General features: G+C 44.3%; 1 protein-coding gene across 1 annotated transcript in view; it reads left to right on the top strand.

The window, feature by feature from the left end:
* Positions 1 to 7,415, top strand: part of SNX6 (sorting nexin 6) — a gene marked incomplete at both ends in the record, with an annotated part of 43,318 nt that extends 35,903 nt beyond the window's left edge. Inside the window, 3 exon segments of the mRNA XM_084240908.1 lie at positions 4,552 to 4,711; positions 4,797 to 4,882; positions 7,362 to 7,415. Coding sequence (XP_084097034.1) covers positions 4,552 to 4,711; positions 4,797 to 4,882; positions 7,362 to 7,415 — 300 coding nt within the window.
* Positions 7,416 to 14,037: the final 6,622 nt, after the last annotated feature.

The following is a 14,037-nucleotide window of genomic DNA, read 5'->3' as shown; positions in this document are numbered from 1 at the left end:
CCTAGGAGTGGAATTGCTGGATCATATGGAAGGTCTATGTTTAGTAGGTCCAGAAATCTCCACACAGCTCTCCATAGTGGTTGGACCAGTTTGCGCTCCCACCAACAGTGCAGGAGAGTTCCTTTTTCTCCACAACCTCGCCAACATTTGTTGTTGCTAGTTTTTTTAATATGTGCCATTCTCACTGGTGTAAGATGGTATCTCATGGTAGTTTTGATTTGCATTTCCCTGATTACAAGTGATGTTGAACATTTTTTCATAAGCCTGTTGGCCATTTGCATTTCCTCTTCAGAGAAGTTTCCTTTTAGCTCTTCTGCCCATTTTTTGACTGGATTATTTTCTTTGTTTTTGTTGAGTCTCATCAGCTCTTTGTAGATTTTTGTGATCAGTCCTTTATCATTAGTGTTGTGTGCAAAAATGTTCTCCCAGTCGGTGGGGTTTCTCTTTGTTTTGGTTATTGTCTCTTTTGCTGTGCAGAAGCTCTTTAATTTGATGTAGTCCCAGCTGTTTATCTTTGCCTTCACTTTTACTGCTTTGGGTGATGTGTCTGTAAAGATGTCTTTGATGTGCATATTATGTAGTGTTTCGTCTATATTTCCTTCTATGGATTTTATGGTTTCAGGTCTTATGTCTAGTTCTTTAATCCATTTTGAGTTGGTTTTTGTGCATGGTGTTAGGTAGTAGTCAAGCTTCATTCTTTTGCATGTAGCGACATAGTTTTCCCAGCACCATTTATTGAACAAACTTTCTTTGCTCCAATGCATATTCTTTGCTCCTTTGTCGAAGATTAGTTGACCATAAATCTGTGTGTTTATTTCTGGATTTTCTATTCGATTCCAGCTGTGTATCTGTTCTTGTTCCAATACCCTGCAGTTTTGATGATTATGGCTTTGTAGTATAGTTTGAAATAGCTCTTTAACAAAAAGCCATCTCTTTAGAAGTTGTTAGACTTGAAATTGTTGAAGATGATATATCTCATGGTTCTAAATTACATTTTCTTTTTAAAATTTATTTATTTATGCATATAAGAGTTGGGGTACAGGCCAGAGATGCGGAGGTTGAGAGGATTCACCAGAGACACAGTGGGAAACAGAGCAGGCAGACTGACCAGAATACACTGCTGAGGGGAATAGCAGGCGAGACAGGAGAGGTCTGCTTTGCCCCTGGCCCGCCGGGGATTGAACTCATGCTGCAGAGGCTGCAGATTGCTTCATAGTGCAGTGCTTAACCCCTTGCACCACTAGGGAGGCCCCTAAATTACATTTTCAAGTGTGAATGATTTTTTTCCTCCTTTTAGCTATTGTTAGTTAGAAAACCCTACATAAAAGATTTCCCTTAAAATTTCTGATACAATATAGTCTGAAACTTTTTTTTAGTTTTATTTTTATTTATTTATGCATACAAGACCTAGGGTCTAGGCCAGAGGTGCAGGAGGTGAAAGGATTCACCAGAGACAGAGTAGGGAGCAGAACATGCAGATCCACTGAAATACGCTGCTGAGGGGAGCACCAGGTGAGACAGGAGAGGTCTGCTACATCATTGGATTAGCTCCCTGGCCAGGGATTGAACTCATTTTGCAGTGGCTGGCGATGGCTTGATAATGTTGAGACTTTAAAAACCCTTTGCCAACAGGAAGGCCATGCACATTTTTTAAAAATGTGCATTGTTGGGCCTCCCCTGGTGGCGCAGATGGTTGAGCACCACGCTCTGAGGCTGTCCACGGCCTCTGTAGCTCAGGTTTGATCCAGGCCAGCCGGCAAGATGCCACATGGCACAGCAGACCTCTCCTGTCTCATCTGCTGCTCCCATCAGCAGTGTGTTTCAGTCAGTCTGCCTGTTCTGTTCCCCGCTCTGTCTCTGGTGAATCCTCTCACTCTCTTGTACATCTGGCCTGTACCCCGGTTCTTGTATAAATATATAAAAATCTTAAAAAAAAAAAAAAAAAAAGAAAAGAAAGAAAGAATGGGCCTCCCCGGTGACGCAGTGGTTGAGCGCTGGGTTGTGAAGCTGCCCGCAGCCTCTGCAGCACCGGTTCGATCCCCAGCCGCTGGGTGAGGGTCCCACATGGCGCGCAGACTTTTCCTGCCTCCCGCTGCTCCTTTCAGCAGTGTACTTCGGTCCTTCTGCCTGTTCTGCTCCCCAATCTGGCTCTGGTGAATTCTCTCACCCTCCCGCACTTCTGACTGTACCCAGTGCTTATATAAATAAATAAATAAATCTTTAAAAACAAGTGTGGGTTTTTTTTTTTTTTAAAAGATTTATTTTAGGGCCTCCCCGGTGGCGCAGCGGTAGAGCGCTGGGTTGCGAAGCTGCCCGCGGCCACTGCGGCGCCGGTTCAATCCCCGGCTGCTCCCCGGCCACCGGAGGAGGGTCCCACATGGCGCGCAGACCTCTCCTGCCGCCCGCTGCTCCCCTCAGCAGTGTACTTCGGTCCTTCTGCCTGCTCTGCTCTCCGCTCTGGCTCTGGTGAATTCTCTCACCCTCCCGCGCTTCTGACTGTACCCAGTACATGTGTAAACAAAACAAACAAGCAAAACAAATAAAGAAAAACATGCCTCTGTTAAAAAAAAATTAAATAAATAAAAAATAAAAGATTTATTTTATTGGGGCCTCCCTAGTGGCACAAGGGGTTAAGCACAGCACTGTGAAGCTATCTGCAGCCTCTGCAGCACAAATTCAATCCCCAGCCTGCCAGGGAGCTACCCACATGGCCCAGCAGATCTCTCCTGTCTCAACTGCTGCTCCCCTCAGCAGTGTATTTCAGTCAGTCCGCCTGTTCTGTTCCCCGCACTGTCTCTGGTGAATCCTCTCACCCCCCACACCTCTGGCCTGTACCCCATATTTATTTATGCATACAAGAGCTAGAGTGTAGGGCAGAGGTGAGGGAGGGTGAGAGGATTCACCAGAGACAGTGTGGGGAACAGAACAGGCGGATCTGCTGAAACAGACTACTGCGGGGAGCAGCAGGTGAAATAGGAGAGGTCTGCTGCGCCATGAGGGTTAGCTTCCTGGCCGGGTATTGAACTCGTGCTACAGTGGCTGTCGATAGCTTCATAGTGCTGAGACTTAACCCGTTGCATCATCAGGAAGGCCCCTAAAAATGTGAAATGTGTTTTTAATTTCCAATTTTATTTGTTCATTCTTGGTGTATAAAGAAAGTTATTGGCTTTTGTGTATTAGTATACCCTACAACCTTTTTATACTCATTTATTGCTTTCAGGAGTTTTTTGTTTGATCCTTTTAAATTTCTACATAAGCATTTTATGTCATGTGAACAAAGATAGTAAGAGCTAAAATTATAAAATTTTTAGAAGAAAACAAACAAATCTTGCCACCTTGGATTAGGTTTTGATTTTTTCAGTGATACCAGAAGCACAACAACCAAAGAAAAGTAACAAATTGCATTTTGTTAAATTAAAGACTTGTTGGGCCTCCCTGGTGGTGCAGGGATTAATTCTCAGCATTATGAAGCTATAGGCAGCCACTGCAACACGGTTCAATCTCAGTCAGGGAGCTAACCCACATGGCACGGGACACCTCTCCTGTCTCACCCGCTGCTCCCCCCATTAGTGTATTTCAGTAGATCTGCCAGCTCTGCTCCCCACTCTGTCTGTGGTGAATCCTCTTGCCCCCCACACCTCTAAGTAATGAACTATGACAGAGAAATTAAAACTTGTTAAAACAAAAACTTGTACCCAATGTTCATATAGCATTATTCAAAATATGTGCTATATCCATACCATAAAATATTTAACGATAAAATAATGAATTACTGATCCATGCCATAACATAGATGTACTTAGAACTTCATTATGAGTTTAAAAAACTAGACACTGGGCCTCCCCGGTGGCGCAGCGGTTGAGCGCTGGGGTGCGAAGCTGTCTGCAGCCTCTGCAGCACCGGTTCAATCCCCGGCTGCTCCCCGGCCACCAGAGGAGGGTCCCACATGGCGCGCAGACCTCTCCTGTCGCCCGCTGCTCCCCGCTCTGGCTCTGGTGAATTCTCTCACCCTCCTGCGCTTCTGACTGTACCCAGTGCATATATAAACAAACAAACAAATAAATAAATAATGTTCTCACCACAAAAAAAATATTATAAAAAACTAGACACCAAAGACCACTTATTATATGATTCCATTTTTAAAGAAATATTCAAAATAGGGTTAATCTGTAGAGGCAAAAAGCAGAGTGATATTTGGTGGGGGGCGGGAGGGAGTGGTCTTGCTTTGGGTGAAAATGGAGATCAACTGCTAATGAGTATGGTGTTTTTGGAAGAGGGGCAACGGAAATATCCTAAAATTGATTGTAGCAGTGGCTATCCAACTCTGTGAGCATATTAAAATCCATTGAATTTTGCACTTTGAATAAGATATATGGTATACGAATAGTATCTCAATTAAATTTTAAAAATTAGAATAGCTGGCATGTAGTATTCACTGTATAAATGTTAGCTCTCATGATCAGCGGTGGGATAGTGGGAGATGTCTGGGGTGAGTGTTAACCTCTGGAAATATGCAGCATGTATTATTGTAAAGCATTGTGTTGTTTATAGGATCTCCTCTATCGAAGATCTAGATCCCTAGTGGATTATGAAAATGCTAATAAAGCGCTGGATAAGGCAAGAGCAAAAAATAAAGATGTTCTACAGGCAGAAACATCCCAACAAATGTGTTGTCAGAAATTTGAAAAAATATCTGAATCTGCAAAACAAGGTACTTTCATATTAGCCTTTATCAGAGGGTATGATGTAAAGTATTATGTAAATTAAATAATTAATCCTAACTCTTTTGTTCACAGAACTTATAGATTTTAAAACAAGAAGAGTTGCTGCATTCAGAAAAAATTTAGTGGAACTGGCAGAATTAGAACTGAAGCATGCAAAGGTAGTATCATATTAAATATTTAATAATAATTAAGTGACTTACAATAACACCTATCATGTTTCTGATGATCAACATGGTTTTTGTTTGTTTTTTAATTTTTGTGTAGAAGAACTAGGGTGTAGGCCAGAGGTGTGGAGGGGTTGGGGCAGGAAGGGGTGTGAGAGGATTCACCAGAGACACAGTGGGGAGCAGAACAGGCAGGTTACTGAAATACACTGCTGAGGGGAGCAAGGGGTGAGACAGGAGAGATGTGCTGCGCCATGTGGATCACCTCCCTGACCAGTGATCGTACTCATGCTGCAGTCAGTGGCTTCAGATAGCTTCATAGTGCTTCAACTTAACCCCTTGCCCCATCAGAGGCCACTGTTTTGTTCTTTTTAAAAAGATCATAGGGCCTCCCCTGGTGGCGCAAGCGGTTGGGTGCAGTGCTGTGAAGCTGTCCGCAGCCTCTGAGCGCCTTTTGATCCCGGCAGGCCAGTGGGGGTCCCACATGGCACTGCGGACCTCTCTTGCTGTGCCTGCTGCTCCCCTCAGCAGTGTATGTCGTCAGTCTGCCTCTTTTGTTCCCCGCTCTGTCTCTGGTGAATCCTCCCACCCGTCTGGCCTGTACCCCGATTCTTGTATAAAGAAATAAATAAATCTTTAAGAAAAAAAATAAATAAAAAGATCATAAAGTATCAAAGATTTTGTTAGAAATCAAACAAACTACGGCCCTTCAGCTTTTGTGTAGCCTGTGTGCCAGGAAGGGTGTTCATATTTTTAAATGGTTGTAAAAAGATAGCAAAAGAATAATATTTCATGATATGTGATAATTATATGAAATTATATTTAACCTATAAATAAGAATACAGCCACACTTATTAATTAATGCTTTGTCTGTGTTTGCTTTCACACTGCTATGGAAACATTGAGACCAAATGTCTTTCAAAGTCTGAAATGTTTACTCTTTAGCCCTCTACAGAAAGAGTTTTCTAACCTCTACTGTGGATGCATGCCTTCCTCTGATTTTCCATATTCTGTACTTCAAATCTTGTCTGAAATGAATTCTGTCTTCAGATTTCAAAAGCTCTTTTATTCCAATGACTCTCAAATGGAGGTGATTTTGCCTCCCAAGAGACATTTAGCAATGTCTGGAAACATTGTGGTTGTCATACTGCAGGTGAGGATTATATGGACAAAAAAAAGTCAAGGAGTGTGAGGTTGAGAAATCTTTCTCTGTTGTCTAAGATATCCCAGAATCCACAAAAATTATTCCCAAGACTAGATACTAGTAGGTTACAATAAGGTGCTTACTGTTTTGTATTTCATTTATTATAATTGGCATATGCGGGTCCTCCCTGGTGGTGCAAGGGGTTAAGCACCGCACTATGAAGCTATCTGAAGCCTCTGCAGCACGAGTTCGATCCCTGGCCAGCCAGGGAGCAACCCACATGGCGCAGCAGACCTCTCCTGTCTTGCCCGCTGCTCCCCTCAGCAGTGTGTTTCGGTCAGTCTGTCTGTTCTGCTCCCCGCTCTGTCCTCTCACCCCCCACATCTGTGGCCTGTACCCCAGCTCTTGTATGCATGAATAAATAAATCTTTAAAAATGTATATATAATTGGCATATGTCTTGCCACATAATTAAAATCTGGTTATAGGGCCTCCCCGGTGGCGCAGTGGTTGAGCGCTGGGTTGCGAAGCTGCCTGCAGCCTCTGCAGCCGGTTCGATCCCCGGCTGCTCCCCGGCCACCAGAGGAGGGTCTCACATGGTGAGCGGACCTCTCCTGCCGCCCGCTGCTCCCCTCAGCAGTGTACTTCGGTCCTTCTACCTGCTCTGCTCCCCGCTCTGGCTCTGGTGAATTCTCTCACCCTCCCACGCTTCTGACTGTACCCAGTGCATGTATAAACAAACAAACAAACAAACAATAAATAAATAAATAAGACATGCCTCTAGAAAATTAAAAAAAATCAAAATAAAAAAAAAATAAAATCTGGTTATAATAGAAAACTAGGTTGTTAGGTCAGTTTTTTTTTTTTTTTTTAAAGATTTTTAGTTATTTATGCAAAGAAGAACTGGGCAGAGGAGTCAGAGGATTCACCAGAGATAGAGCGGGGAGCGGAACAGGGAGATCTACTAAAATACACTGCTGAGGGGAGCAGTGGGCGAGACAGGAGAGGTCTGCTGCACCATGTGGGTATCTCCCTGGCCAGGGAGTGAACTCATGCTGCAGAGGCTGTGGATTGCTTCACAGTGCTGTGCTTAACGCCTTGCGCCACCATAGAGGCCCAGGTATAGATGGAAATTTACTGAAGAACTGGTATGTGGAAAACAGTGCACAGGAAACAATTTAAGTAATTTTTTTTTCTTTAAACTTGTATTTATATATAGTGAATGGCACTTTGCAAAATTATCATACCTTAGCAAACTTGTATTTTCAACAGGAATCTTCCAAACTCTGAACTTCATAATTTATTTCCCCCTCCCCCACCCCTTTTTTAGGGTAACCTACAGTTGCTGCAAAACTGCCTGGCAGTGTTAAATGGAGACACATAAGCCACACTCCACCTTCTGGTTGAAAAGGGCTGCCTTCCTTCAGATTTTTATTTGTTTTCTTAATGATATTAGGCATTTACTGCTCACTGGAAACAAAAGAAACAGCTGACAAAGTGCATCTACTCTCCTTTTCTTCTGAGAAATAGTGGAGCAGTGCCGCCCACAGGTGCTGCAGTCTGTGGTGGTCACTGTGGTCCAGCATCTGAACCCCACACAGCTCTCCATCCCCATCACCTTGCGCGCCTGCCCTTCAAAAGCCAAAAGTTCAGTCTTTTTGTTTAAATTGCCTCTGTAATTGTTAATTTTATGACTAGCATTCCTTATGGCTGCCAGTCTTATTTACCTTTAATTTCTGAAATTTAACCCTTTCAAAATACATTGTTCAAATGAGATAAAGATTGCTGTTACTTTTTTGCGAATTTTGTTTTTAAAAAATACCGTATACCACCTTCATGTATTCTGGAAAAGCATCTTAATCAGACTTACTTTTAATTAATGACATTTTAGGGACAGACTTTATGTAATCTTTATGATTTCTGAAGAAAAACAAATGCATTAGTATGTTTGCCTTAAACTTGTAGACTAAACCAATTATTGTCAAATAAACGGTGATAACAGTGATACTTTTTAACTGTGGTCATTGTAGATCACTTTAAAATGTGGAGTAGCTATAATAAATCTACTCCTCTATTATGTATGCTTTACAGTGCAAGTCTTAGTTTTCTCTTAACTTGTATTTCTTTTAAAGTGGCATACTGGACCAAGTTCACCAATCCCTTTACAAAAGAAGGAACTGCTTCTCTGTGCACTTTTAGCCTTCATAAAAATTGGAATTGGGCAGAGGCAGGTTAGAGACAGCTATGTGTGAAATGCAGGTTTCCTGGAACCCATCCCTAGCTCAGCCAGTGAACCGTGCAGCAATTTGCCATTGGAGCCCCTTGGTAATTGTCTACATGTATGACTGACATGTAGAGGGAAAGAGCCTGCTATAGGAAATGGCACCTGTTGATGAGAAATGAGACTTGGGATAAAAGTTGGTGTACAGAAAGGATACTAATAATGGTCAGTTACAATACAGATGTTATTGGACTTTCTAATGTGAATGAACATTATGTCTTCCTAGTTTAAAACTAGATTGAGTAGTTGGAGTCTTCCACTTTTTTGTTAACTTCTACTTCAAGCCCATTTGTGTTGGCCTCCTTTCAGTGGGCCTCTAGTTCATTTATGTTTCTCCAAACTGTTCTGAATAATGCCTGATCTGGGTCTGCATCATCCCAGTTGTTTCAGGTTTCATCTTTTTAACAACTGACATTGTTCCCCATTTGAGCTGTTTGTTTTTTCTGTTGGCTGAGAAATCTGTGTCCTTCATGTCACCCTCACTAGTAAAAAATATGTCCACGTGATGCCCGTTAGTGGATGAATGTAGGATGGAAAACACTAGCTTCTGGATCTGGGTGCCACCTCCTCTCTTGTGGCCTCAGCAGATTTGCTTGACCTCTGTCTGCCTCAGTTTTCTCTGCTATAAAGGACATATTGACCTACCTCACAGGGGTGTTGTGAGGAATAATAAATGTTGGTACAGTGCTTTGGAAATGTGAAGATGCTGTGTAAATGCTAAAAAAAATAATACCAAGTAACGTTCCACTTCCATCAGTTTATCTGTTTCTATCAAGAAGGTCTTTTGGGGGGTGGGGAGTTGGTTAGTGTTAGAAGGTATATCCTTGGGCCCAGTTTACATTTTTAGAGTTTAGTTTTTTAGAGTACTTGTAGGGTTTGGGTAAACAAAGGGGGGAGGAGGGGAGAAGGGTTACTTAGTAACTATGTGTAACAGCTGACCAGTTGACACTATCCAAGGACTTTCTCAGTAGCAAAATGCACAAATTCAGTAAAGAATAACATTCTCCTTCAAGGGCATTCTAGGAAAGATTCTACTTTATACCTCTTCTAAAAGAGGCATTGTCCTTTTATTCTCCTCGAGATGCCCTCACCAGGTACTGTACCTGTAACCGCCAGCAGAGAACCGTCCCAGAACCCCTCAGTAGCCCTACAAGCTGAACTTACCCCGTGAACACGTGACAAGCCTCAGCAGGACAAATGTCCCAGAATTGCGACCCCCCCCCCCTTCGATCCTTCAGCATTCGTAGCTTTCTTACAAAAGCAAAAGCGGGCCCCACACATACACTGCAGGGCTTAACTGAAACCTTTCGCTGCCCAGCATTGTCCCCCTCATTTACTTGCAAACCTGAAAATGTTCTTTTTTTTGAAAACTCGTTATCAGGGGAGAGCGCGAACGCAGTCCCCCACTACCACAAATTATGCAGTCGAGTTTCCCACATTTGGGGAAATCGCAGGGGTCAGCACATCCGGAGTGCAATGGATAAGCCTCGCCCTGGGAAAACCACCTTCGTGATCATGGTATCTCCCCTGCCAGGTAAGTATGAGCTGCTCGCCGCGCCCACACCCACACCCCGCTCCTCGCCTCGCTCTTCACACACGGTCGCTCGCCTCGCGCCGCCCGCCCGCCCCGACGCCCGCGCCGGCCCTCGCCCCGACCTCGCCCGGCCCGAAAGCGCTCCGGGGGGCACGGGCGCCCCCAGACCAGCTCGCGCAGGGCCCAGCGCAGCAGGCCCAGCCTCCTCCGCGCGCTGCTCATCTACATACGCCACGCCCCGTGTCGCCGCGGGCGCGCCGGCCTCTAGCTCTGGCGGACGCGCTCGCGCCGGTGCCCTCCGGAGACACGCGCGGGGCGGGGCTGGGCTGGACGCGCGCCCATCCCGGGCCTGGAGGGGAGACGCGGGGGCACCGGGGCTCGCGGATCTCGGCGCCCCGCAGTTAAGAGGAACAAGGAAGAAGGTCAAAGCCTGATTTGGGGCTCATCGCCCTGTCGACAAAAAGCACACGTAACTGCCAATAAAATCTTAGATGCCGAGTTAAAGTATCAATTTTTTAAATGATTTTTTAAATGATTTATTTATGATTATAAGAATTGGGGTACAGGCCAGAGGTGTGGGAATTAATAGGATTCACCAGACACAGAGCGGGGAACAGAAAAGGCAGACTGACCGAAGTACACTGCTGGGGGGGGGGGAAGACAGGAGAGATCTGCTGTGCCATGTGGGTTGCTCCCTGGCAGGCCGGGGATCGAACTCGTGCTGCAGAGGCTGGGGATTGCGTCATCGTGAGGTGATTAACCCCTTGGGCCACCAGGGAGGCCCTCAGTGTGTATTTCTTTTAAAAAAAAATTCTGTTACCTGTCCCCACTACAATGATCATAATAAAGAAAACTAATACAATATTATTATCTGCTGTATAGACATTATTCCATTCATTTGCTGCTTCTTTTTTTTTTTTTAAAGATTTATTTATTTATAGGGGCCTCCCCTGGTGGCGCAGCGGTTGAACGCTGGACTGCGAAGCTGCCTGCAGCCTCTGTAGCGCCAGTTTGATCCCCGGCCACCTGAGAGAGTCCCACATGGCCCGTGGACCTCTGCCGCCCGCTGCTCCCCTCATCAGTGTACTTCGGTCCTTCTGCCTGTTCTGCTCCCCGGTCTGGCTCTGGTGAATTCTCTCACCCTCCCACACTTCTGACTGTACCCAATGCTTGCATAAATGAATGAATGAATGAATGAATGAATGAATGAATGAATGAATAAATAAATAAATAAATAAATAAATATGCAAGAACCGGGGTACAAGCCAGATGTGCAGGAGGGTGAGAGGATTCACCAGAGACAGAGCGGGGGACAAAAAAAGGCAGACTGATGAAATACACTGCTGAGGGGAGCAGCAGGTGAGACAGGAGAAGTCTGCCGTGACATATGGGACCCTCGCTGGCCGGCAGGGATGGAACCGGCGCTGCAGAGGCTGTGGACAGATTCACAGGGTTGCACTCAACATCCTGTGCCACAAGGGGAGGCCCCTATTCCATTCATTTTCACTAATTGTCCCAATAATGTCCTTTGCATCAAAGGAAAATTCAAAATCACGTGTTGCATTTAGTTGCCATCTCTAACCCACTTTATTGTGAAAATGGTTTTTAGGTCCCTTGTATTTCTTTTCTTTTTTTATTTTTAGATATTATTTCTATTTATTTATGCACACAAGAACTGGGATGTAGGCCAGAGGTTCAGGGGTTGTATGTGTGTGAGAAGATTCACCAGAGACAGAGTGGGGAGCAGAACAGGCAGATCTACTGAAATACACTGCTGAGGAGAGCAGCAGACAAAATAAGAAGGCCTGTTGTGCCATGTGGGATGGAACTCATGCCACAGTGGCTGGTAATAGCTTGATAGTGCTGAGACATTAATCCCTGGGCCACCAGGAAAGCCCCCCAACCTTACATTTCATTATGTAGGCATTTTGAATACTATTTTGTAGAATATCCTTCAGTTTTGGGGGGTGAACTATATTTTCCCATAATTACTTTCAGGTATACATTTTCAATGTAAAGACTACATAAATAATGTGTCTTTTTATAAGTTCATTGTGCCCCCCCCCAATAAATGCTTATTCACCTGTGGATTTGATCTTGGAAACATATACAATCAGGCTAAGAAGGGGTCACTAGCATGGGCCCTGATCCTAAAAGACTGTTACTCTTATATATGAGAGCAAAATGTTGTGCAGAGAATAAATGCTGTGAAGCGCTGGAATGATGCGGCCACATGCTTAGGATTAACTGTCACTGCTAGTGATTTGGAAAGGACACGGAGAGATTTAACTCAGGTTGGGCCTATGAATATCCCTTCAATTTGACTACTGTCACTGTCTTCTTTTCATTTGAGTTGTTTCGTCTGCTGGCCACCAGGCAGGGCAGATTGGCAACAGCAGGAGCCCCATCAATCCAAACTCCACTTCATTCCTCCATCCACATCAGCAATGGTAGGACTCTGCTGCACCCTAATGGCAGGACTTGGTAAGACATTGACCCAGGCCAAGCACAGCTTTACTTCACCATTATTTAGGAACTGGACATCTGAATTGTTTCTTTGTTTTGCTTCACCAAAAAAAAAAAAAAAAAAGAAGAAGAAGAAGAAGAAAAGAGCTGGACAAATATGCTGCTGTGTTTTCGCTTCTAGGCCCCTTCAGTCGATAGCTAGGAAATGCATATTTTCCTAAATATGTATACACTATTAAAAATCAGCCCTTGGGCCTCCCTGGTGGCGCAAGGGTTAAAATGCAACCCACGAAGCTGTCTGCAGACACTGCAGCTCGAGTTCAATCCCTGGACAGGGAGCAACCCACATGGAGCTGCAGACCTCTGCAGCAGTGTGTTTCAGTCTATCCGTCTGTTCTGTATCCCACCTGTCTCTGGTGAATCCTCTCACCCCCTGCACCTCTGGCCTGCACCCCAGTTCTTGTATGCATAAATAAATTAAAAAATTTAATAAAAAATGAGCCCATACTCATTTTAATTTTCAGTAAACCACATGGATCCTCCTCCCCATTTTGTATTTGTGTTTCCTTTCTCCTACAGTAAGATCCTTGACTCCCAATATCCACTTTTTCAAGTTGAATCCACACAACATTATTACAACGTTGTCACAACCATATTACTGAAAAACCTGTTCTGGAACAGTTCAGTATTTGCAGTTCTTGTCTTGAGATTTGATGGTGCATGTTTTCAGTGTACTGAGTACAGAAGTCATTTGCCTAGTTATTTTTTCTACTTCAAAGTGCGGTACATGCAGTCTCAGATACTTAAGGTTTATTTGTTTTTCTTATTTAATTTAGGATTTTTTCCTCAGTATTAAAAAGCAAAAACCAAAAAGCATTAAGTTCGAAAAGCCCAAACTAAATGTAAAGGTACACCCCGAAAAGAGTCATTTTCTACTTCCACTTATCTCTGACAAACCATCTATGGTTTATCAGTCTTGTTTCTCTTGCAAGAAGAGCATGTTGGGTGTCTCCCTGGTGGTGAAAGGAGTTAAGACGCAACCTATGAAGCTCTGGGCAGCCACTGCAGCATGAGTTCCATCCCAGGGCAGGGAGCTACCCACATGGCGCTGCAGATCTCTCCCGTCCTGTCCGCTGCTCCCCTCAGCAGTGTATTTCAGTCAAACCGCCTTTTCTGTTCCCCACTCTGTGTCTGGTGAATCTTCTCACCCCACCCATGCACCTCTGGCCTGTACCCCAGTTCTTGTATGCATAAATAAATAAATCTTTTTAAAAAATGAAGAGCATGTGTATTTTCTTGTTTTCACAAAAGACTGCACACTGCACATGCTCCTGCACTTCTTCCCACTTGACAACATAGGGAACACGACATATTTAGAAAAACATAAGTGGTCTAGCAAACCTTGTTACAGGACAACCCCGACATAAAACGGGCTGCCTGACTGTGGGTCCTCACCCGTGCGCTTAAAAGGGCCTTATTAATACTCAACTACAGGCACCCAGAAAAGGTTAATAAAAGGTTTATTTACAAGGGAAGGGGAAATGAGGAAATGTATAACTCAGGGAGAAAAGAGGGAGATAAAGTCTTAAATGCGTCCCACCCGCTCCAACGACCTGGAATCCGAAAGGTTTGCTGAGAGCTGGCCGAGAGCCAAGAGCTGTGAAGACAAGAGAGAGCCCCCAAGGCCCACGGTTTCTGATTTTATACCAACCCTGGCTGCTTAAC

Source organism: Talpa europaea (genome assembly GCF_964194135.1).
Source record: "Talpa europaea genome assembly, chromosome: 8".
Taxonomy (NCBI): domain Eukaryota; kingdom Metazoa; phylum Chordata; class Mammalia; order Eulipotyphla; family Talpidae; genus Talpa; species Talpa europaea.
This window is presented reverse-complemented; position numbering and strand designations above follow the sequence as displayed.